Source organism: Numenius arquata, chromosome 18, assembly GCF_964106895.1.
Source record: "Numenius arquata chromosome 18, bNumArq3.hap1.1, whole genome shotgun sequence".
In the NCBI taxonomy this organism is placed as follows: Eukaryota; Metazoa; Chordata; class Aves; order Charadriiformes; family Scolopacidae; genus Numenius; species Numenius arquata.
Genome location: NC_133593.1, coordinates 11,030,614 through 11,053,695, shown reverse-complemented (window position 1 = coordinate 11,053,695; position 23,082 = coordinate 11,030,614). Strand labels below are relative to the sequence as shown.

At 45.1% G+C, this 23,082-nt stretch overlaps 1 protein-coding gene across 3 annotated transcripts in view; it reads left to right on the top strand.

The window, feature by feature from the left end:
* Positions 1-2,596: 2,596 nt before the first annotated feature.
* Positions 2,597-23,082, top strand: part of ACACA (acetyl-CoA carboxylase alpha) — a 124,361-nt gene continuing 103,875 nt past the window's right edge. The window contains exons 1-9 of one of the 3 annotated variants that reach the window (XM_074160462.1): positions 2,597-2,636; positions 4,657-4,909; positions 16,333-16,465; positions 17,091-17,229; positions 17,456-17,565; positions 18,000-18,081; positions 21,434-21,532; positions 22,190-22,296; positions 23,028-23,076. In XM_074160462.1, the coding sequence (XP_074016563.1) occupies positions 4,683-4,909; positions 16,333-16,465; positions 17,091-17,229; positions 17,456-17,565; positions 18,000-18,081; positions 21,434-21,532; positions 22,190-22,296; positions 23,028-23,076 (946 nt within the window). In that variant the 5' untranslated portion in view covers positions 2,597-2,636; positions 4,657-4,682. Of the gene's footprint in view, positions 2,637-4,656; positions 4,910-13,290; positions 13,432-16,332; positions 16,466-17,090; positions 17,230-17,455; positions 17,566-17,999; positions 18,082-21,433; positions 21,533-22,189; positions 22,297-23,027; positions 23,077-23,082 lie in introns of those variants that run through there. The other 2 variants (XM_074160460.1, XM_074160461.1) reach the window with 2 other exon arrangements.

Below are 23,082 nucleotides of genomic sequence, written 5' to 3'. Positions count from 1 at the left end.
ACAAAAACTTCTAAAGTCTAACAGTTTCACAAGTGCATTTCACTGTCAAGCCAAAGATTTAACTAATGACGGTAGTAGAGCTGGGGAGGAGTGGACTGGGTTTTGTTTCGCCTCGGGCAAAAGCAGATGCGTTACTTCTTGAATTTGGGCTGCAGAGTTCTCGGTGCTTGTAGCATGAACAGGACTTGGGTCTTTAATACCTTGATGTGCCTGCAGAGCTGGGGAGTTAAGAAAGTGCTGTGTGTCTTCAGACCTTAACGTGAGGAAGGGAGGACAGCGTGGCTCGGGTTCCGCGAAGATTCAGCTGTGATTTAACACGTTTGTGTGACTGAACATGCTCAGAGCTGTTACCTGTTCTTGTGTCTTGGCAGGATCGAGTTCTCAGTCTGTCTCCTGGAACTTACAGGGGTTTTTTTTCAGCAAAGCCTTCTCTCTCCGCAGAAGCTGGCTTGTTTGACAGGCTGCTGTCGCCCACAGAAATAAGTGTAGAGGCTGTATATAGTTGAGGAGCCAGACAATTTTAGTTTTTAGGGTCTAGTTCAGCGTTATTAAAGCAAGCAGTACATCTGGAATGGTTAGTGGTACATGAACGTTGGCTCGGTGCTCAGCTGGATGCCCTGTTAGAAATCATAGAGAATACAAAATGCAGAGGTTTGGTCAGACTTGTGCGTTCCATTTGCGGCATTGAAAGCAAAAGGCTTCTGTGAGGAGATCTCTGAGAAAGTCTACGTTCTATTTGGCCCCAGACAATGCTGAAATTAATTTAAATATGAATAATGAATTTCAGCCTGCTGAGAACAAGCTGAGCTTATGTCTAAATCAATGTAATGTTGAGTTACCAGCTGATTGCAAAACATCAGTGGAACTCATGACGTTGGGACTGGACTGCGAGGGGCTGGAAGTGCGTTGGTAAATGGACTTGAATGGGGCTTCATGGATAATTTACTGCTTTTGATCGGAGTTGTACAAACAAGATGTTTGAGTCAAGTTGTTTGAGCGTGGCTTCGGGGATCAGGAGCCTTGGCGTTGGTTTGCTGCTTTCTCCTGGGGAGTCTGAGTGAAACTCTTCACGGCCTGTTCCTCTGTTTCCCTCTCTGCTTAGGAATAAAAAAAAAGGCCTTGCAATTTGCTTATTAACGTATAAATTATTGAAAATAGGAAAAGGTTTTCTTCATTAAGAAAGGGTTGAAGTTAGATTGGCTGTATCCCAGAGTCTTCAGTGCTGATGATTGTGCCAACAGTAAATCCGTCTGGATGAAATTCTCTAGGAGTGATCTGATGCCAGGATAAATATACCCCTAAATATTGTCTTCATCTTCATATGCGTAAACAAAATGTGAATAAACTTTGTGCTGTCTGAGCTATAAGTCCAGCCCAAGCACTTCAGGTAAAGAAATCTTCCTATAAGGTATAGTTTCTGCGTGTCACAGATAGGTATGTAGACTTTACAGTCGTCTTCCCCTTCTCTTTCTCTAGCCTCAAAAAAAAGAGATTGATTCACCCCTTTAATGCCTACATTGGTCAGATATTTGTGGCTTTTCAGTCATAAAATGGTTAAATACGTCTCTGTAAAATGAACTGCCCATGGCCCCAGTGAAACTGGAGTTTGTGGGAGTAACGATGTCAACATGGGGTTTGATCTAAATAATTCAGTCAGTTACATGCATGGTAAAAGTGCATAAGCCAGTTGGATCAGTTTTTAATTCTCAGTTACTGATGAAAAGGAAGAGCGTGGTGTTTAAGGATTGCACTCTCTATAAATTCCATGTCTGTGCTCTAATTAAAACCACCATCATGTCCTGTTTGTGTTAGAACATGGTCCAGTTTGCCTTGTGTACCGGATGGAAGCTGTCATGTTCATATCAAACCAATTATGCTGCATCCCTGTACTTGGCATGACATGGCTATAATTAGAAGGACTGACGAGGTTTCCCCAGCAGTTTGGGATGTCAAAGTGGCCTGAGAGTTACGGGTGTCAAACCAGTCTGTTCTGCAGAGCGAAGTCTCTGTTGGGAGAACGGGGTCCTGAGACAATCGTCCCCTTGTCTCCTCCGTGTCTGTATTGCTGTAGCACGGTTTGTTTTACAGGTGAACTATTGTTTTTTTCATGTAAAAATATGGTGTCTCAGCTGTGTCTTCCAGCCACCAGTTTTTCATGGGGTTTCTGATTATCATTGGGATTTACTCCTGACCCCCAAACGCAGCTGAAATTGGCCAGCAGATTCAGAAGATCAGAGCTGACAGAGAAAAAAATCAGACAGAAGGAGATAGCACTGGCAGAAAGCAGAGTTTCTTTTAGAAACAGAACTGAAAATATCTGTGGGATGATCAGGTGTGTGCTAAACACATTGCTCGGAAGCTGCCAGGACAATGGACTGGCAGGAGATGCCACAGCTTGGCCTGAACGTCGCAGGTTTCATTCCATTTACTCTGTGACTCGAGGCAAGTGAACAGGTCTGGTTTGTACCTGTGGGTTTTTTCACAATAGTTTTGTGTTCAAAGATTTGTATAGTGGGGAAAACACACACAGAGTATTCTTCTTCATAATACTACTAATAATATTTACTTGTTAATTCTTTTCTTTTCCAGTTCGTTTTGGAAGTGGATAACTGATCAGATTGCAAGAATAACAAGAGGTTAGTGCATTCCTAATTTTATAATGGTGATTTCCAGCGGTGTGTAGTTATCATGTAAGTGCATCAAAGTTGGGCAGAGCAGGGTGTATCAAATGTTTATTCCCCATCCCTTTGTGCTGTGAGGTGTTCCTTTGTTTTCTCCATCTGTCGTGCTCGTTCTCAGTGATAATTATTTATTATTTTTTTTTTAATTTAAAGAAAATTCATTCATTCCCTGTTGGAACAACACTGATTTTTTGATACTCGGAGTTCCATGTATTAAGAGACTCTTCTCTCTCTATGTAACAATTTTTCAATGGAAAATGAAGTCCTGAACTTCTGTATTTTCCTCTGACAATTGTAAACCATGCCACTAGGTTTCAATATATTACCATAAAGTAAATACTATCCCCTAATACACACAGATGATCTGGGACCAAGAGGTTAAAGCCAGGGTGATGTTAAGGGTCAGAGAAGACGTCTCTGACGCTTCACTGCTGCCAGAAAGGGAAGGTTTTGCTTCTGTCCCCATCATTCCTTACCAGTATCTTCCCATCCGCTCCCTTTGGTGCTCCAGTTCCTCTTGCTAACCCCGCAGGAAATTATACAGTGGTGTTGGTTACAGTTGGGATTGTTTTGTTGGTCAGATCAGAGGGTGGAAAGCAGCAGAGCTGGTGGGGAGCAGGGAGTGTGGGCACATGGCTGGGGCGGAGAAGGGAAGAAGTAGGTGTGAGTGGGGTGAGACCTTCCCCTTTGACAGGGGAGGGTTGGTGGATTTGTTACAGTCATCCCGGTGATGTCTTATCCTCAGGCTTGGAATGAGATTTGAAATTTGACGTCTTCCTAAAGCTTGATGTTTTCAGGTTAAGGATAAAGCAGATGGCACAACAGTACATGGAAGAACTTTAAAATTAATTACTGCTTGTGCTATACTTGTTATGTGTATAGAGAACACTTGGAAAACCATTTTTTATAAGATATTCAGTTAATCTTGGTAGTTGTTCCAGAATCTGTGGAGGCTTCTCTATGTGAAAACTTCAAAATGACTCACTTTGCCTCAGTTGAAACTTTTCAGGCCATTAAGCCCAAAGGCAGCAATTCTGGCTTGAGGTGTGCTTGAGCTCTTGCCATGGGAAGCCAAGATCATATTTTGGGGAGGCAAAGTAGGTTTTCAGCCCGTTATTTTTCTCTTGCCCAAGTGTCTGCTGTTGACCACATTTGGAGGTGGACTCGTGTGCTGAGATCTTAGGTCTTGCCCAGCTCCACTTGGCCGACAGGCTGCTGGCCAGTGTGCTGTATCTGCTCCCCAGCGTTCGGTAGATCAGCTCCGACTCCTACAAGAATCCTAAGAAACATGAGATCTTCCGAAAAAATGTAAGAGATAAGGTGTCCTACACCTGGCAAGGGCTGGGAAAAGGGCATTTTTGACCAATCAACTCCATCATTTGGACAGCAGTAAGTAACCCTACGTGCAGTACTTAGCACAATGAGTCCCAGCGTTCAGATGCTGTCGAAATACAAATTTTTAATCACAGAATCACAGAATGGCTGAGGTTGGAAGGGCTTCTGGAGATCATCTAGTGAACCTTCCGCTTAAGCAGAGTCAGCTAGAGCAGGTTGCCCATGTCCAGTCAGGTTTTAAATGTCACCAAGAACTGACTAACCAACCAACCAAAGCGTAATAGTTAAACAAAAATTTTGGATTTCTAGTTATGCATTTGTATGTTTTGGTTTTTTTGTTGTTGTTTTGTTTTTTTTTTTTCCTTTAAGTGACTACTGTAGCTCTGTCTAAACCAGCAGGTTCTGCAACAGATCAGAGTGACCAGCTGCTTTGATCCCATAGTCCTTGTGCAAACAGAAAAGTCAATGATTATAGCAGAAGTAGCTGTTCTTGATCCCGGACTCCTCTCTGGGTTCGGCTATGGTGTTTTAACATTGTATTTCCTATCAGAAGTGAACCTTGCTTTGTCCTCTTCTTTGTCCTGCAGCAGCAGGTTTTAATCTCAGATTTTGGCTTTTGGCTTTCTTTTGTCCCTTACAGTGCTGAGAGCCCAGTTTGTTGGAGCCATGGAAGACTCTTCCCAACCCACTAAACCCCTGGAGATGAACCCTCACTCTCGCTTTATCATTGGCTCCGTGTCAGAGGATAACTCAGAAGATGAGACGAGCTCCTTGGTGAAACTTGATCTGCTAGAGGAGAAAGAGAGGTCTTTGTCGCCTGCATCTGTCTGCTCGGATTCCCTTTCGGATCTAGGACTTTCTAATGCTCAGGATGGCCTGGCAAGCCATATGAGGTACGGATAAAATAGCTCTCGGATTCAGTCTCGGATTGAGATCTTTAAAGCTTTCACTTGTGCATGTCTTTTAGATGGGCCACGTTTGTTGAGAACAAGGATGTTATTGGCGTGTTTAGTCTTTGTATGGGATTTGCTGTTTTATGTGTAGCCAAGGAATTGGCGGTACCCCTGGGTAGGATCAATGACTCCATATCGCTTGGGATGGGTGTTTGGTTTTTTTTTTGTTTTGGAAAGAGGAAATTTTGTCGATGGTTAGAGAAAAAGATGAACAATCCCTCACTACCTTTACTTTGTTGCTTTTGAAGAAATGGTTGGTTCCAAAAAAGCTTGTGGCTTTTACTGACCAGTAGTAGATGTTGGTACGACCAGCTGATCCTTTCAGCTTGTTCTGTTTTGTTGCTTTCTTTGCTTGAGCAGATTTAGGAATTTTCATGCGTCCTTTTACTGGTGATTCCCTGCCCACTCTGGGGAGACAACCTCTGAAAACAAATCGTAGCAGACTCTCCGGGTTGGGGCAGAAGGGGGATAGTGGTCCATGCTTGACAGAGTCATTCGGGACACGTTCAGCTGGCTGGCAGTAACAGAGATAAAATCTTAACACAAATTTAAAGGGGATTACCTTTCCAAGCACTGCCAGTTATAATAATTTGGCAGTACAAAAGGTTAATTTTGAAGCAGGAAAAGATCTAGCCCTGTAACTGTATATATATATATATATTAGGAAGAGAAGAAACTGAACGACCACACAGCTGTTAGTGTGGAAACGGACAAGAGGAGAGCAAGAAAATCAAGCAACTTCTCGGGCAGAGCCTGGCATCAGAGAGCCAGGCCTAACGCAATCCCTGTGCGACCTTGGGCACCTCTGTCGCAACTTGCTTACTTTGGCTCTCTCTTTTTGAAGGTACTTGACTTTCAGTTAAATTGGAGAGAAATGCCAATTCAAATAAAAAAAAAGTTATAGCATTATAGGCTGTTTTTCTAAGATAAAGCATTGAAATAGTTTTCCAGGATGGTAGTCCCTTTCATCAAAACATTTCCAAATACTGTTTACAGATGGAGAAACTGAGACAAAGACAAGTTCAACAACTTGCCTGAAGTCACACTGTGACAGTGAATTAGTGGAACACAGGTATTCTTCTTTCCAGCTTCCTTTTGGTGATCACAAAGGTACAATAGTTTCTGAAGTGACAAAGATAAATTCATGGGCGGTTCTGTACAGTTCAGCCAGTGCCTCAAACAAGGTGCAGGTCCAAGGGAGCATATCTTTTAGAAGAAGTTGCCAAAAATCTTTCCATTTGCTGGTTAGTTTCACCCAGGAAATTTTGGTCAGATAAAGACAGAGATAGCTTGTATGTGAGGTGAGGGGCTTTGCTGCAGAGAAGTCCTTCTCAGGGAACAGTTATGTGTAAAAGCCAGAATTTACTCAGCCGAGGACGGGTTTGTGAGTGTACCTGTAGGAACAGACGTTGCTGCTTCCCTTTTGCTGGTAGATCTCTGTAAAAATGGCCATCACGTTGCCAGTTCCTGAAGCACAGGTGTCTCAGTTGGCTGTTTGGTGTATGTTCAGTGCCTGGGGTTTGCAGGTCTCCTGTCCGGGCTGGAAAACGTTGCTGAGAGCCTTATCATCCAGCGGGGCTGGGATGTGCGATCGATACACCCCGGCCCGGCGATGGGCAGTCCCAATGCCAACTCCTGTTTCTTCACTCGAGCATGCGGAGCGTGTGTGCGCCGTGTTCTTCCATCTATCACCTTATTGATCTCGTTAAGTGTTTATGCTGTTGCTAAAGACAGTCTTGCTGGGACAGGTTGTACACCATAGGCTTCCATACCACTGGGGATCTATGAAGACCTTTGATTGTGCCACTTGGCTGCTACTTTATAGGATTGAGAAATCCACGCTCTGATAATGAACTTTAAATTGGCGCATGGAACATCAGCGCTAAACAGAAACGGTGTGTTGGAAGAGTAAACATTCTGATTCTTTTCTTGCTTGTAGCTGTTCTGTAATTAAAGAGTATCAGTAATAAAAATCATGTAAATGCCCTCCTCGCTCTGTTAGTTGTAACATCTAACATGGGAACAAGTGTCCTTGAAGAAAATACTCTACTTGTGTACAGTTTACATCAACAAAATTTACTCTTAGTTGCGTTTTGCACCATTAGGTAATAAAGCCAAGAGTGCGATTTTTTTTTCTTGAATCTTTTTGCTTCCAGGTGTAGTGGTGTTGTCTGTGAGTTCAGGAATTTCCAACTTCCAGCCAAAGGCAGTGGTCCTGTTTTTGCTTGTAGTGTAGTGATTTTAGACAGTCGCTGTGGTCCTTTCTGAAGTTTTCATGGTAAATTAAGTAACTTCTCTATAAATGCCACTTGAGACATACTTTGGGTCTGTTTGTTTTGTTTTAATAAATTGTTCTTGACTATTGCTAAATTTAATTCCTAGCTTCAAAGGTGGTATCTTGTATCAAATTCTTGTTTAAAATAGAATAAATCCTGCATGTCTTCTGGTATTTATACATCAGGGCTCTGGTTTCAGAAGCGATGAAAGGGGTGTATGGCGACACCTGACAATCCACTTGCATCAACTGAAAGCCAAATTTTTGGAAGCAGCTCAGCTGTTACCTCTGACGTTAAGCCCACAGAGACTTTAGCCCTTAGCACCTAACAGTGTTTGCACTTCTCAGTAAATAGTCTCTATAAATTATTGAGATGTTTTAAGAAGAACTAATCATCTATTAAAGGAATTTTGGAAGAATGCCTCAGTTTGACTGGGGACAGCAGTGTTGAGTGTGCCCAGCCTGGCCGTGGGACAGGGGCCTGCTTAGAAACCAGTCGTGAAGTGATTGCACAGAGAACTAAAAGTAATAAAGGATCCTTTCGAGCTTGTTCTGAATTAAAAAAAAAAATAAATCCTTTCCAACTGTTTGTGGTTGGGAGATTACACTGTGGGTCATTGATCTTGTAAAACGATAAGTGCTGCTGTGATTTTACGGACAGAAGTACAAGCATCTCCAGTGTCGGCAAGGCTGGTGCTCCCACAGCCGTGTCCAGCACTGGCCCAGCTGCATCCACAAGGATTTCGCCTTTGCTGAACCGATTCCTTCCCGTTCCCGGCTCCTGCTCCTGCTCTGCTCTCCGTGCTCTCAGTTACCATGGTGCCGCCGAGGTTTTGCTGCGTCTCGGGGACCAGAAGGCCGTTAATGAAACCGGAATTGCCGCTTGCCGAGACGTCGTCCTTTGCATACGATCAATTGCTGTTGGCTCAGCAGATGGGGGAGAGCGATACTGTTGCGTGTTTCTGCAAGTTGTTGAAATTAAGCTGTGCATCCTCAAGGAAACACTGCCAAAAGCAAGGATTTAGTTCCCTTTCGGTGCCACTACGGCCAGCGAGTGATGTTGTGGTTTGTATTTTGGACTTCATCCACTTGGAGTGAAAAGTTGAATTTCTTCCTGTATCTGTCGAAAAAGAGGAAGGTTGTAAGGTGTTCTGGATTCCTAGCCGTTTCTGGTTATACGGATAATCTGTGAATTATAATTTTGTTCTATTCTATTTAGTCAACAAATGCACTTTAAAGGGCTTTTCATCTGCATACCTCTCAAAAGTAGCTTTCTTCTTATTTTGCTGTAACGTATTTTACTCCCCCTGACCTCAGTTAACGTGAGAAACATCTCTACAATCAGTAAGTTGTAGGGAGGTTTTGCAAAGATTGGCTGAGATACCACAGCGGTGACAGTGTCTCCTACTTGCTTATGTACCTGATATTTCTACTTAAAAAGATAGGGAATCCCTGTCAGAATGCTCTAGGGCCCTCTCCTGTATTTTATGGAATGCCCTCACTTTTTGCCCAGCTCGGGGCCGGCAGCAAAGGTGACTCTTGACTCTCTATTGTGAGACTGTCTGTAAGAGGACTCGCTGAAACGGGCTGCACCGAGCTTTCTGTACAGGATTCTCTCACTCGAGGCAAAACCTCTTTCAGTGATAAATTCTATGCAAAACTCCCCTCCCCCCCCCCCCCCCCTAATTCTGGTATTTAAAAAAAGATGTATTTTCTCTTTCTCGCAGACCAGATCCCGTTCAACCCTTCAACTTTGTCAAAGAGGGCTGGGAAGGCTCCTTGCCAAAGGCTTCAATCCTCTTCTCGGTTGCAGAACTATGACTGTTGTTGTTGTTAACTTTTATGTTGGTGGCAGGGCTTGACCTGGAGTGTGTTAGGCTGTTACTGCAGGAACCTGGGGAATTCTGTACTTCATGGGGATGTAAAAGTAAAGATCTTTCAGCGCTTTGTGGTTTTAGGAACTGGAGTACGGATATCAATTAGATTTAAATTTGGATTTGTTTATTTGGATTGACGTTTGGATTCACTGGGCATTTTTGAGGGGTGAAAATTTGGTGCCGTGGGTCTAAGCGGGAAGGATGTGACGAAGAAATGGGTTCTGAAAGATAAATTTGAAGGAGAAGGGAGGGGTTTGAGTGCTGAATACCTTGGAAAGAGCAGCCAGAGAGAAAACGGGGCTCAGGCTTTGTTGAAGAGCCTCGGGAGTGGTTTTAATCATAGTACATACGAGTGTGTGATCCAGAGGAGCTCAGTGAGTTTTAAATCATCAGGTTCCCTCCCGTAATAACAGCTGTGACGTGTCTTTGGGACTGGCAGGGAGCAGCGGGGATTTGGTGGGTGCATCCTGGGGGTATGGGCCGCTTTCGAATGCGTACGGCATGGCCAATAAAATCCAGATGTGTGGCTTAGGAAGAGAAAATACCTGACAAACAAATGTCTTGATGCTTAAAATCTGCATCTGTTGCAGCTGTTGGTACTTCGTTATTTGAGAGGAATCCTGGCAGCCTGTGCCAGTTTGGGCTCCGTAGTTTTGGAACCAAAGTTAGTGCTTTAGGCTACAGACCTGCCTCCATGGCCGTTCAGAATCGGCATTAGTGTGAAAGTGAAGTTATTTAGCCAGGGAGCAGGAAAAGGGCTGTTGGCTGTTTTTTCGTGCTGCATCCTTAATTTAATTTCCTGAAATCCTTAGGCTCAATCCTTTGTCAGAGCTGAGTCCGATTTTGTTTCGGTTTATAGGCTGAAGCTCTGTTTTCTGGCAGCGTCTGCGTTCAAAGCCAACTGCTCTGTCTCTTTAAACTCGCAGGGAAAAACTGTCTTTGAGTCCGTCCGGATCGCAGCCTCCCGCTGCCCGTGGCTGAGACACAGTAAACCACTTACTCCAGCTGCAGAATTCGGAATTGCTGGGCTGGGCTACGTATGTGCTTGCTCTTTCTCTCTGCCTTTTTTTGTGAAATAGTTTGCAGGGGCAGATCTAAAACCGGAGCAGATCTTTCGGAGGCTTCAAGTGGCTCGAGTCTCACCTCCCAGATCAAATACGCGTCCCCGTCACCGCTTACCTATTTACAAACCATAAAGCCCAAATGGATGCTGAGAGCTGCCCTCCCTGCACACCCGTTACAGGCCTAATTTGGAGGGGGGGGAAAAACCCTCCTCTGTGTGTGTGTGTGTGTGTGTGTGAGCTGCAGTCTCCTTAAGGCTGCCTTTCCAACAAGCCGGCTAATGCATCCCTGCCTTTGGAATAAACTGCTACGTCACCGGGAGCGCTTGGCATGTTACAGTGCTGGGATGGATGCGGGCTCCTGGCTGCGATGTGCGTCAGGTATGTGTCTGGAACAAATCCCTTTTTTTTTTTCTTTTTTTTTTTTTTTTTTTTTCCCCCAGGAGGCTAGAACAGAGGAGAACTGCGCAGGCTTTCCTTTTGTCTGACGGCAGGCCTAGGGGGGTGGCTTTCATAGAGAATTTGCCGTAGCGTTATGTTTAGGAAACGAGCTTTGTAGTGCGTGTGTGTGTGTGTGTGTGTGTGATGGTAAGTATCGCATCAGAACGACACAGCCTCCTGTAGCTTATTTTCGTAGGGATGTTGCAGCAAATGGTGTCCATGGGTTTCGTAGCAGGGAATTCAGCTGGCAGAAAGCACCGTGAATGTTTTTAACCAATGCTCACCCTGCTCCTCATGCATCAGGCTGTGTGTACGCGTAGGATTCGTTTCCTCGCAGCTACAAGGGGCAGGAGCTGTTTGAATCGGGGGCTGCGGGTGGGGTTTTTTTGGAGCACAGGCAGGTATTTGGGAAACCATTTCCACAAAACCTGAAAAATAAAATTTCGGTTATGCTGTGTATATTTTAATCTCAAATCAGGATCAAAATCTGAAGAAATCTAATGGAATCTAATGGATCATGCAAGGATTTTATTTTGAAAATGATGGAATATATTTGAGCAACCTGCTGTGGTGGGAGGTGTCCCTGCCCATGGCAGGGGGGTTGGAACTCGATGATCTTTAAGGTCCCTTTAACCATTCTATGATTCTATATAATTTTCTACCTGAAATCCATACCCAGTAGAGCCATGGAATGTCTGTTGGGTTTCGCTAGTCTTACATAGTGATGACCAGAAGAAAAGGTGACACAGATTTTTATCAAGCAGAGCCTGTAGGTTCACGATTCTCTACCTTTCTGCTGGCTGCTTTGGCACTGGTGAAGGGGTGGGTTTGTGGTACCCTCCCAGCAGAGGTGAAGGGAAGCAGGAGCCTGGGGAACCAGGGGGAGCAGAGTCCCACGGCTGGAGCGATGCGTGCCGGGATGTGGGAGCAGGGACCCCAGTTCCTCTGTTGGGCTGGGAGCAGGGGTCTGTACCACAGCGGGGGCAGTGGGGGCCTTGGGATGGAGCCAGTGCTGGAAAACGGTTCAAGACAACTTGCTTTTTCTTACATACTTCTGTTTTAAAATGAGTTAAATGGGAAAGTTCATAGCTGAGTAGTTCTTCAAAGAGGAACAAAGGCTGACAGGTGGGAGAGGCATTTAGTTATTAGGTAAATATATAATGTTGGGGTTTTTTTTGTTTGTTTAAACTGTTCTTTCCCTGGTCTCTCTTGTCCCTGACGTCTGGTGAAGATGTTTATTCCCAGTGTGACTGCCTTCACTGCCACAGTGTGTCGCTGTCCCCTCTGCCCTTCAGCTGACAATGCCCGAAGAAATTGGATCTGGGGGGAATTGTTTGCCTGCACTTTATCAGACACATGGCACTTGCTGAGTCGGTCACTGCTCCTACCGCCCCAACTATTCTTAGTTCCGTCTCCTGCAGCGACCTCACCTTGCCCTTCAGGGCTCGGGGTGACCTACTGTCATCACGTTAAGGTGACACATCCTCTGGGTGCTTGTTCCTTTATTCTGAGTGATTTGATATTCCTCTGTGACTGCATGGCGTTTGCCCGGACTCTTGGAATCTGTGTGCATCAAATAAAAGCTGTGCTATACCAGGACAGACCCAAACGTAGTGAAACTTAAAGGTATTTATTTAAAAGACCTGTAGATGCGGTGCTGAGGGACATGGTTTAGTGGTGGACTTGACAGTGCCAGGTTAAAGGTTGGACTCAATGATCTTAAAGGTCGTTTCCAACCTAAACAATTCTATGATTCTATGAAATTTAAAAATGTAATCCAGTTTCTGTGTCTAGTTCCAGCCCAGGTTTGATCATCGCTGTATCGCTGCAGTCGTTGCCATTGCTTATCCTTTCCCTACCCCCAAATTTACCATTTATGTTTTTGCATGCGCTCAATACTGAGTAAACATTCTTCCTTTCTCCAGTGAAGTTACTGGAGCCAGTAACTGTAAGGCCAGTTTGCTTGTGGGGATATTTATTCTTACAGCACTTGGGGTGATCCCATCTCCATTATATAGGTTGAGAAACAGGCACAGAAAACCTAAGTGACTTGTCCAGGGTCTCCCAGCTTCCACACTGGTGTCCGGTGCGACCTGTTGTCCCACGGCTGGGTCACCGCTGTGCTCTGTGCCTGTACAAACTGCCCCCGACTTCCTTCTCTGCAGCCCTGGAAATGCTTCCACCGTCACCTCCCCACCCCTACTGAAAATCCCATATTAAATCCTACATGTCGATTGGATTTTTCAGGCAAGCGTGGCCCTCGCAGCTGCTCCTTTGCTCCGGGAGGTGCTTGCCGTTGAGCGGCCGGCGGTGCGGGGGCTCCTCGGGATGCGACGGAGCGCGGGGGGGACGCGGTGACCCCCGTGGTGGGGAGCGTGAACCGGGGGCTGGCTGTCGCCGCAGCAGCGTGCGGGGCGTTAATCCTCCTGACGTGAGCTGTGGATCATTTTTTCTCTCTTTCCCGATCAGCTGCTTTCCTCCGGGCGCAGCGGAGGGGAGCTGCTCCCCGGGCTGCGTGCGCTGCGTCACAGGAAGAGTGACCGAGAGAGAGGGGTGGCGGAAAGCAAAGGGACAAAGGTTAAAAAGATTGAAGCAATCTGAGAAGTGCCACCACTTCAAGGGGAAGCGCACGGGGCTCTTTGCAGCTTTCTCCTGCTGGGTTTTGAGAAAAAAAAAAAAAAAAAAAAATAGCGGCAGCTGCACTAGACGAGTCATAAGCGAGCCCGAAATCTGTTAATTCCTTCACTGAGACAGCATGGAGGATTCTGCAGAGCAGGGTCAGGAAATGAGATATCACATGCTGCAAAGGTAAGAATTACAGATATGGTTGTTTCCTTGGGGCAGCAGCGGTCTGGGACCGAGGCAGTCGGGCAGTTATGCACTGGAAATGCAGACTGATATTTTTCCATGTTAATTTTATCCTCTGAAACGTGGCCAGTTGCCGGGAGGTCTCTGCGCATGCCATCTGTGAGAAAGATGCTGGAATACATCTTAGCCAGAGAATTGGTGTTAAAGTTTGAGATTCTACATAACTTCTAACCTCTCTAAACTGAAGATAGATGAGCGTTTTGAAAGTTCCTGCGTAACGAAACACTGCGGTTGTGACGTGGTGGTTCATAGGGATGGCTGTTACTAACTCAGCATTTATTCCGTTTTGTTTAGAGCTCGGTGTTTTTTCTTCCTTGCTGCCCAGCTTCTGCCTCTTACCCTGCAAAAAGAAAAAGTCTCTCCTGTTTTGATTATAATCTGCAGCCTGTGGTTGTTAGTAAATAAAATTAATGTTCCTGTTGTGCTTGCTGTCACAAATCAAACAGAACTGTACTTGCTTGTAAACTAGTGTTTGTGCATTATTCTGGATTTGTTGACATCTCATGTGTAGCGGTATCTTTGTGTGTGGTAATGTCAGCTTGGTGGGATAGTTCACATTCATACACCTGCACAGATTCTGACCCCAAGATTTTAATCTTTTTTCTGTTGTTGAGACTGCTCTCAATAAACCTGCAATAAATAAACCTGTTGGACTGTGCTCCTTCCTTGCCGTGCCCTAGATTCTGACCCTCTTTAAATACCCAAATTTAGTAGAAATTCAACCTTAACTGCTGCCTTTCCTCTCTTTCTCGCCTGTTGGCTCCTGTTCTTGAATTCCTGGGCCGAGACTGTCACAGAGCAGTTTGGGAAGTCTTGCTCGTAGTGACAAGTTTTAAGTTGAATGACAATGTCTCTGAAAGTGCAGCTCCCTGTAAGAAGGAGAAGTCCACAGGGGAAGAGCCATTTCTATGTCTTGGAATACCACTGGGAGATAGGCATCTGGTTTTTTTTAGCATGCTTTAAAATCACCCTATTAATCTTGTTTTTTCCTCTTACCTTCACTTCATCCGCTCATGGCTTCATGGATTCTTCAAAGTCTCTTTCACTGTGCCTAGAACAGGTTTTCACTTCCCGGTTAAGCTCAACGCTTGCAAGTCTATAAGTTGAAGTTCTCCACCAGTTTTTTCACAGGAATATCTCGCGTGTGGGAGAGAAAGATTAATGTGTTAACGCAGAACACAGGGTCTGAAGTTCAAGTGCTGTAGATAGGCTTTCTCACTGTTCTGGAAATCCTCACAAAGTCAGGATTGTGCTGCAGGAGGATGTCACCAAAGCAGGTGGTGTGTACGAAGGCAGGGATGAAGGGAAGAATCCGCTCCGTCCTCTGTGTGGTAGAGAAACAAGTCTTTATGGTGAGGTCTGGGCACTCATCTTGCCTTACCTGAAAGATGGCCTTTCGTTCTTCTAGTACAGTTCTTGGTCGGTTGTACCAGGATTTGGCGTATACCTTTTTGAATCGGTTGTGCTACATGATAGGAGTCAAACTACTTGTTCAGGGCTTCTTTCACCAGCAAAGTTTTTGGTCAAAATACTGGTCTGTGGTGTTACTGAGCTCCTGATGAAGAGTTAAGGAGGGTCTGCATTCCACATGGGCAAATCTTCACAGGCCGTAACGTATTAATGAGGGAACGAGATGAGGAATCCGTGTGTTTCCTCTCAGGCCGTCACTGAGCACCTCTAACAGCAGCTCATTCAAGCCAGGCTGCTCCAAACCTCCCCTGGGGCAGTGAACCTCCACAGGCACAGCTCTGGGGCTACCTGCCCTCGGTGGCTGGGGTCAAAAGGAGACCTCTAGATGTTGTACATGACTTGCCTTGTCCTTGGGTTGGTTTTTCCTTCTCCTCCAGCCATTCCAGTCGCTTTCTGCTTCAGCCCATCCCGTTTCCCAGTGGAGTTGCTCAATTGTATCAGCAGCTGATTAGGGCAGAGGTTCCTGATGAGTTTCCCGTGGCCAGCAGGGCCTGTGTGGCTCCTGGGGACACATGCTGCTGGCAACACAGCTGCTCTGGTGGCACTGGCCTTCTTGGTTGCTGCTGGGTCTTTCCGAAGCATTGAGTAGTTGTTTAAATACCTGCCCAATATTCATCTCTCCTTCCTGCAAATCGGATCCTGTAGTGCTTGCAAAGGCAAAGAGTGATTTGTCCGTGTGTGATTTCTGGGGAAGCTGAATCATAAGAAAGAGAAGTGGCTGTCCCATTCCCACGCCGAAAGCTGGTGGCAGAGCAGAGAATGGATCTTGTCAGGCACAAAACTGGCTCTCACTATTTGTGGGAGAAGTAACGTGATTAATTTGTCCTCTCACTCTCAGAGCTTTTGAGGAAGGTATTAAAGACGGATGGTGAAAGATTCTTGGCAAATGATTTTAAGTAGCCAGTCACAGAGCCTCTCATTTGCAGCTGGAGGTTTATTTGCTGTGGTTCCCCGATAGGATCTCCATGCCGAGTTTGATCTCAGTAGCTTGTTTTACCACAGTCAGAAAACATTGTCCCCATTTTCCAGCTTTCCTGGATGAATTGAAAGCAGTGTGGTGGACCCTTATTGTTCTGTGCTGGGCAACAATATACAGTGAACGTATCTTTATCTATTTATTTATTAGCATAATCGGAATTTCTCCAGATAACCTGGCTTTTGCAGAGAGATAACTGAAAGGTAGTTAAATAACAGAGTCATCCCTGTAAAAGCTGGGGACCAGGCCTGGTGGTTGGAGGCAAGGAGTGATTCTGCTTGTCTGCCTGGGAAATATGGGCAAGGGGAACTTTACACATTATTCACATACTCTCTTCTGTTTGTGTACATCTGCACTGCCACGTTGCTTTTTTCTGTCTCCCGCAATCTCCTCAGGCCCAGTATGTCTGGCTTACACCTTGTAAAGCAAGGCCGGGACAGGAAGAAAGTTGATGTGCAGCGGGATTTCACTGTGGCTTCTCCAGCAGAATTTGTTACTCGTTTTGGAGGGAATAAAGTTATTGAAAAGGTAAGTAACTGACCTTTTTGTCTTCAGCATATTGCATTTTGTTCCCTTTTCTTGAGCTGTGACTTCTCTCTGTATAAGGCTGTGCGTTGCAAATATCAAAACATTAATATTCCTGAAGTTGGAAGTTGTACTTCTGCCTGTAATCATTGTGTTTCCACTTTATTTTATATGTGATATGTAAACATCCAGTTGTTTTAGCTTAGTGTGACAGGAAAAAACATCTGAGTGAGCTAGAGCACTTCTGCTGATACAAAAGGATTTACAGATAGAACAAAAGCAAAAAACACTAAGAAATATATTTAAAATACATAATCATTTAATGGATGAGGTCTCTTCCTTTCAGCTGTCCAATGTTTTAGTCACTTGTTATGTCTATTCTCATGTGCCCTTCTGCTCTTTAATCCAAACAAAGGTTAATACATTAAAATCTTTATGGTTGAGCAAGAGCTGATTTCTGAATTGACTGATGAGCCATTAAATGTTCTTGCTGAATTGAACACAGGCTAACGAGACTGCACAGCCCCATAATTGGGCCAAGAGCCTGCAAATAAAGAACTGTTTTCATTATTCTTTAGTGTTTTGTGCTATTTAGACTCTGTCTCATGCCTGGTTCTAACATGCTCAGGTCCTGATAGCAAATAACGGCATCGCAGCAGTGAAATGCATGAGATCCATCCGACGCTGGTCCTACGAGATGTTTCGAAATGAGCGGGCCATCAGATTCGTTGTCATGGTGACTCCCGAGGATCTGAAAGCAAACGCTGGTGAGTTGTAAAGAGTGTGAATTTGCCCAGCCTTCTCCTCGTGCAGACCCCTGTGCCCACCAGGGTGTGAGAAGCCAAATGTACGTCTGCTGCATCACATTCTGTCAAGTAACAGATTTTTCTGGGAGGAGATGAAGTCCTTGCAGTGCTGTAGATTTAGGGAATTTTAGATCAAGTACCGTTTATTAGATTTGCAACCTAAATGAGACCTTCTTTGTGTTTGCAGAGTATATTAAAATGGCAGATCACTACGTCCCTGTTCCAGGAGGACCAAACAACAACAACTATGCGAATGTGGAACTCATTCTCGATATTGCGAAGCGGATTCCCGTGCAGGTGAGAAGTGTCAGAGATAGTTTTCAGAACAGGAGGTTGGTTTGTTTATCTGGGGAAAAAGACAGGTCAGAGAAATTGAAATGACAAACCTATACTGGCCCCAAAAGGCAGTGCATATTACAACGCAGTGGATTTCCCAGTATGAGTATCTGCAGGAGACAGAAGGTTTCCTTCCCCCTTTCACTTCCCTGCACTTGGTTCCTCTTCAATGTCTTTCTTCGGTAGCTGCCTTTGACTTTTCTATAAAATGCAATACACTAGCCCTTTTAAACTAAGCATATTGTGGAGTTCAGGAGGCTGGTCTGGTTTATGAATGTTATGAAGCTGTTTTCAGTGAGGAAAATAAAGACTTGAAATATCCGCACATTTTCTAATTCTCCCCACTTGCTTGTTTTACTAAAACAAAGAGCGAATGATGTTATTTTCTTCTGCAGGCTGTGTGGGCTGGCTGGGGCCATGCATCCGAGAACCCAAAACTGCCAGAACTTCTCCACAAAAATGGAATTGCTTTCATGGGTGAGGATATATACTGCTCATTGAATGTCCGGGCCTTGTTTTAAGATGGGAGGGTTTGCTGAGAGAAAATCCAGAGTCTTAAAAGAGCGCGATGGGGTATGGTTTACTGCTGCGAGACTGATGATATGTTCTTTGCAGTAGTCAGAGCAGCAGACGGTGGTGTCTAACAGCATGGTCTCTTTCCAATCGTTGAGGCTAATGAAAATAGAGAAAGTTTGGACATAGGCTGGGAAATAGTTCTTATGGGAGAAGTGGCACGTTCTCCAACATAATTCCCTAGGGCCCGAGTTAAAGACATAAAAAGAAAACTTCCCTCCCTGGTAAGCCCCTCAGATTATTACCCCTTACTCATTTTTCAGGCAGGTAGAGACGAGCTTTTAACAAGAAACCCAAGGGCAATCAAAAGAGACTTCTGGGCCTTGGGACAAGTGGTCAAGGTGTACGAGGAAAGTAACAAGAAGAGCCAGCAGATCAATACCTGGCTCTGAGCCTGGTGTCAGAAGCACAATTTTGGGTTTTTTGAGCACAGGAAGGTCTACATGACACCGGGTCTGCTGGAGACAGATGGGGTACACCTGTCTCAAAAGGGGAAGAGGGTCTTTGCGCAGGAGTTGGCAGGCCTCATCAAAAGGTCTTTAAACTAAGTTTGAAGGGGGAAGGGGAGAAATCCATCAGCAGAGACGAAAGGGTCATTGATGGAACAGGAACCATGGCTATGCCTGGGAAAGGTCAGGTGGAAGTCAGGCCTTCCTGCACCAAAAAGGTAGTGGGACTGGTAGCCCAACTGAAGTGCTTTTACACTAATGCATGCAGCATGGGCAACAAATAGGAGGAGCTGGAAGCCGTTGTGTGGCAGGAAAGCTATGATGTAGTTGCCATCAGAGAAATGTGGTGGGATGACTCGTATGACTGGAGTGCTGCAATGGATGGCTACAAACTCTTCAGAAGGGACAGGCAAGGAAGGAGAGGAGGGTGTGTGTTAGGGAGGGTTACGAATGTCAAGAACTAATTGAGGGTAATAGTAGGGTCGAGTGCCTATGGGTAAGAATCAGGGGGAGGGCCAGCAAGGCTGATATTGTGGTGGGAGTCACAGAATCACAGAATGATATGTCGTTGGAAGGGACCTCTGGACATCATCTAGTCCACCCCCCCTGCCAAAGCAGGTCCTCCTAGAGTCTGTTATAGACCACCCAACCAGGATGTAGAGGTAGATGAAATATTCTATAAGCAGCTGGGAGAAGTCTCAAGATCTCTTGCCCTTGTCCTGGTGGGAGACTTCAACCTACCAGATATCAGCTGGGCACACGATACAGCTGAGAGGGAACAGTCTGGGAGGTTCCTGGAGTGTGTTGGGGGTAACTTCTGACACAGCTGGTGAGGGAGCCGACGGGGGAGGGAGCACTGCTGGATCTGCTGTTTGTGAATAGAGAAGGACTTGTTGGGGATGTGATGGTTGGAGGCCGTCTTGAGCACAGTGACATGATAGAGTTCTCAATTCTCAGGGAAGCAAGGAGGGGAGCCAGCAGGACTGCCATCACGGACTTCCAGAGGGCAGACTTTGGTCTTTTCAAGAGCCTGCTTGACAGAGTCCCTTGGGAGGCAGCCCTGAAGGGCAAAGGAGACCAGGAAGACTGGACTTTTTTCAATGAGGAAGTCTTAAAAGCGAAGGAGCAGGCCGTCCCTGTGTGCTGTAAAGCGAGCTGTCAGGGGAGAAGCCCGACCTGGCTGAACAAAGGGATACGGTCACAACTCAGGGAAAAAGGGAGAGTTTATGGCCTCTGGAAAAAGGGGCAGGCCACTCAGGAAGATTACAAAGGTGCTGTAAGGCTACGTAGGGAAAAGATTAGAAAGGTCAAAGCCCAACTAGAACTTAACCTGGCCTTGTAAGTTAAAAACAATGAAAAGAATTTATATATATTTGTAACAAGAGGAGGACTCGGGACAATCTCCATCCTCTATGGGATGTGGGAGGTAAAACAGTGACAAAGGATGAGGAGAAGGCTGAGGTACTTAATGCCTTCTTTGCCTCCATCTTTAGTAGTAGAGTTGGTTGTTCCCTGAGTACCCAGGGAGGGGAGACCTTCTCGCTCTCTACAACTCCCTGAAAGGAGGGTGTAGAGAGGGGGCTGGTCGCTCTCTTCTCCCAGGTCACGGGCGATGGGACAAGAGGCAACAACCTCAAGTTGCACCAGGGGAGGTTCAGATTGGATATTAGGAAAATTTTTTACACTGAAAGGGTTATCAAGCATTGGAATGGACTGCCCAGGGAAGTGGTTGAGGCACCATCCCTGGAGGTATTCAAAAGACAGGTTGACCTGGTGCTGAGGGACATGGTCTAGTGATGGTTTTTATCAGTCAGGTTGACGGTTGGACTTGATCTTAAAGGTCCCTTCCAACCTGGACAATTCTATGATTCTGTAACTTTGAATATTGTGAGATAGAAAAGTCAGAAAAGATTGCTGTTAGATCAGATTGTTTCAAAAGCTGAATGTCCCTGTTGTCATTTGAAAGAGGGTGTTTGTAGTTCGGTTTTATGGAAAGAGTGGAGTTTTCTGTGGACAGTGCCTGAAGTTTGTGGTGAGTTAGCAGTATAGTTAACCAGGTGCCGGAGGTGTTTGCTGCAGTAAGTCTCATCTCCTGAACCACATGGATCTGAGCATTGGATAAGGCTTTGGACACGGCTGTGTTTAAAACTAAAGATGGACTTGTGATAAAAGTCATGGTCTGAACATACCCTGGGGATAGTTGTATCGTGTTCTGACTTCTAGCAGATCTTTTTATCTGGAGCGTGTTGAGCCATAACCACAGAAATATTTTGGACGTTTGAAGAGGAGTGGATTTAAAAGCTGTATTTTAATTCCAGTTTAAATCTCTTACCGATCATATGCTACAGTCCCTTGCAAACCACATTTCAAGTAAAATCAGGGCGCTGAATTATGATTCCAGTAGCGTGTGATGTGCACCTCTAATACTGGTTACTGGTACCTCCCCTCCCTTGGAGAGCAGGCCCAGCTTGAGGACACACGGACAGAGTGGTGCCTTCAAGCCCAGTTTGCCAAGACTTCTTTAACGCGATGGGCACTTACCGGGCTGTTGTGATGTGTCTGTGGTTGCATCGCTGTATTTTCGATGGCCTTTTACTCCTTCTTGGTCAAAAGTGCTCCAGTCTCTTTGCTTTTAGTTTCCTGGCTGCTGCAGCTCACGCTCTCTGTTTCGGTTCAGAAATGTTGATTTATACCAGTGGCGTGCAGCAACCCTGCTCTTACCTGGAACCTAAATTAGATTTCTGGACATTTCCCTGATGTCTGGTATCTGTTGTGTCTCTCTCATGCATTGATTTTGCTCTTTGCAGGTCCTCCAAGCCAAGCCATGTGGGCCTTAGGAGATAAAATTGCTTCTTCAATCGTGGCTCAGACGGCCGGCATTCCAACTCTTCCCTGGAGCGGCAGCGGTAAGAAGGAAATCATCCTGTGTTTATCAAGATTATTGATATTTATTGACATTATTATTATTGATATTATTGACAGTTTATCAAGATCGGATTGGACGTCTTTTTTTTTTTTTTTTTTCCTTTCCCAACACATCTAATCTTTCAGAAGTTTCTGTGCACAAAAAGATGTTTCAAGATACGTTCCATCTGTTTAGGGTTTCAAATTTGTATGATCTGAGGCTTAGACGTAGTGACTATGATATATATGGATGTGTCAGGCAAAATGTACGCGTTGTGTACCCTGCTGTTCGTCTGACGGTACAGCTGCAATATCTGCCATTTCTGCAGCTGCTCCTTTTCTAGCATAAAATGTGTAGTTTTAGAGCACACCAGCCAGTACTCTGCTTCCGTGGGAGCTCTGTACGGTTTCAAAAGACTGTAAATAACAACCTGTTTCTCGGAATTGCATGAGGTAAACGAAGGAGGGCATAACTTGGTGGATGTGAAGATCTGCCGGAAAACAGAAATACCTGTTTGCATTCTGCATTTCTTCTTTTGTAAAAGTTTCCAGACTAGTTCCTTGTGGAACTATGCTGTTCGTTTTGCCAGTGTCTGGCACATGAGCTCTCCCTGAGCCTTGCAGCAGAACGAGTGAAGGAGACAATGCTTATATTTCAGGTCTTCGAGTGGACTGGCAAGAAAATGATCTCCAAAAGCGTATCTTGAATGTTCCTCAGGAGCTATATGAAAAAGGCTATGTGAAAGATGCGGATGATGGACTGCGGGTAGGTGGCTAGTATTTTGGAGGTATTTGAGGTCCTGCTGCAGGCACACCTGGAGACACCTAGGGCTTTAATTTATTTTAAAGGGAGTACAAAGTAGAACTTGGAAATTGGAACGTGACCTTTCACATACCATCTTTGGGCCCAGCCTGCAGGGTTAGGTGAGAATTAGGAGAAAGAGACAAAATATGGGAACAAAGTTGTATTTCATTAAGGGCTCTCTTCTGCTTTTTGTTTAATGCAGGAAGAAGGTGTTCTTAATAAAGACCCGTGACCTCACACTTGGTTTTGTCTTTTATTAAGTTTTCCTTTGAGGAAGATTTCTAGAATAAGAAATATTCCTGGCACAGTACAGGGTTTGGGAATTTTCCTTTGTGAAGAGAAGGGGTGGAGTATGTCATTTTCCCATGTTACCCAGTTTCAAGATTTTTCTGTATTTCAAAAAAGCTTTTCTGTGAGTTTGTAAATTTAATGGCGTGAAGCACCAACAAAAGATTTTGAGATGACTTTGAGAGGCTGGAGTTCTCTGCAGTCACAAAATCACTGCTGATTTTTCCAGCTCCAGGCACTCTCTCAATCTGGAATATTTGGTTTCTACCCCATTTGTGTCTTGGTTGCTAAATAGAGTCAGAGATGGAAGCTTAGACACAGATCAGCAGGGAAATAGCAATCTTTTCAACTTGATTCTGCTGCCTTTTTGTACTTACCCATGTTTTTCTGCCCATGTTGACCAGGCTGCCGAGGAGGTTGGCTACCCTGTCATGATCAAGGCTTCTGAAGGAGGAGGAG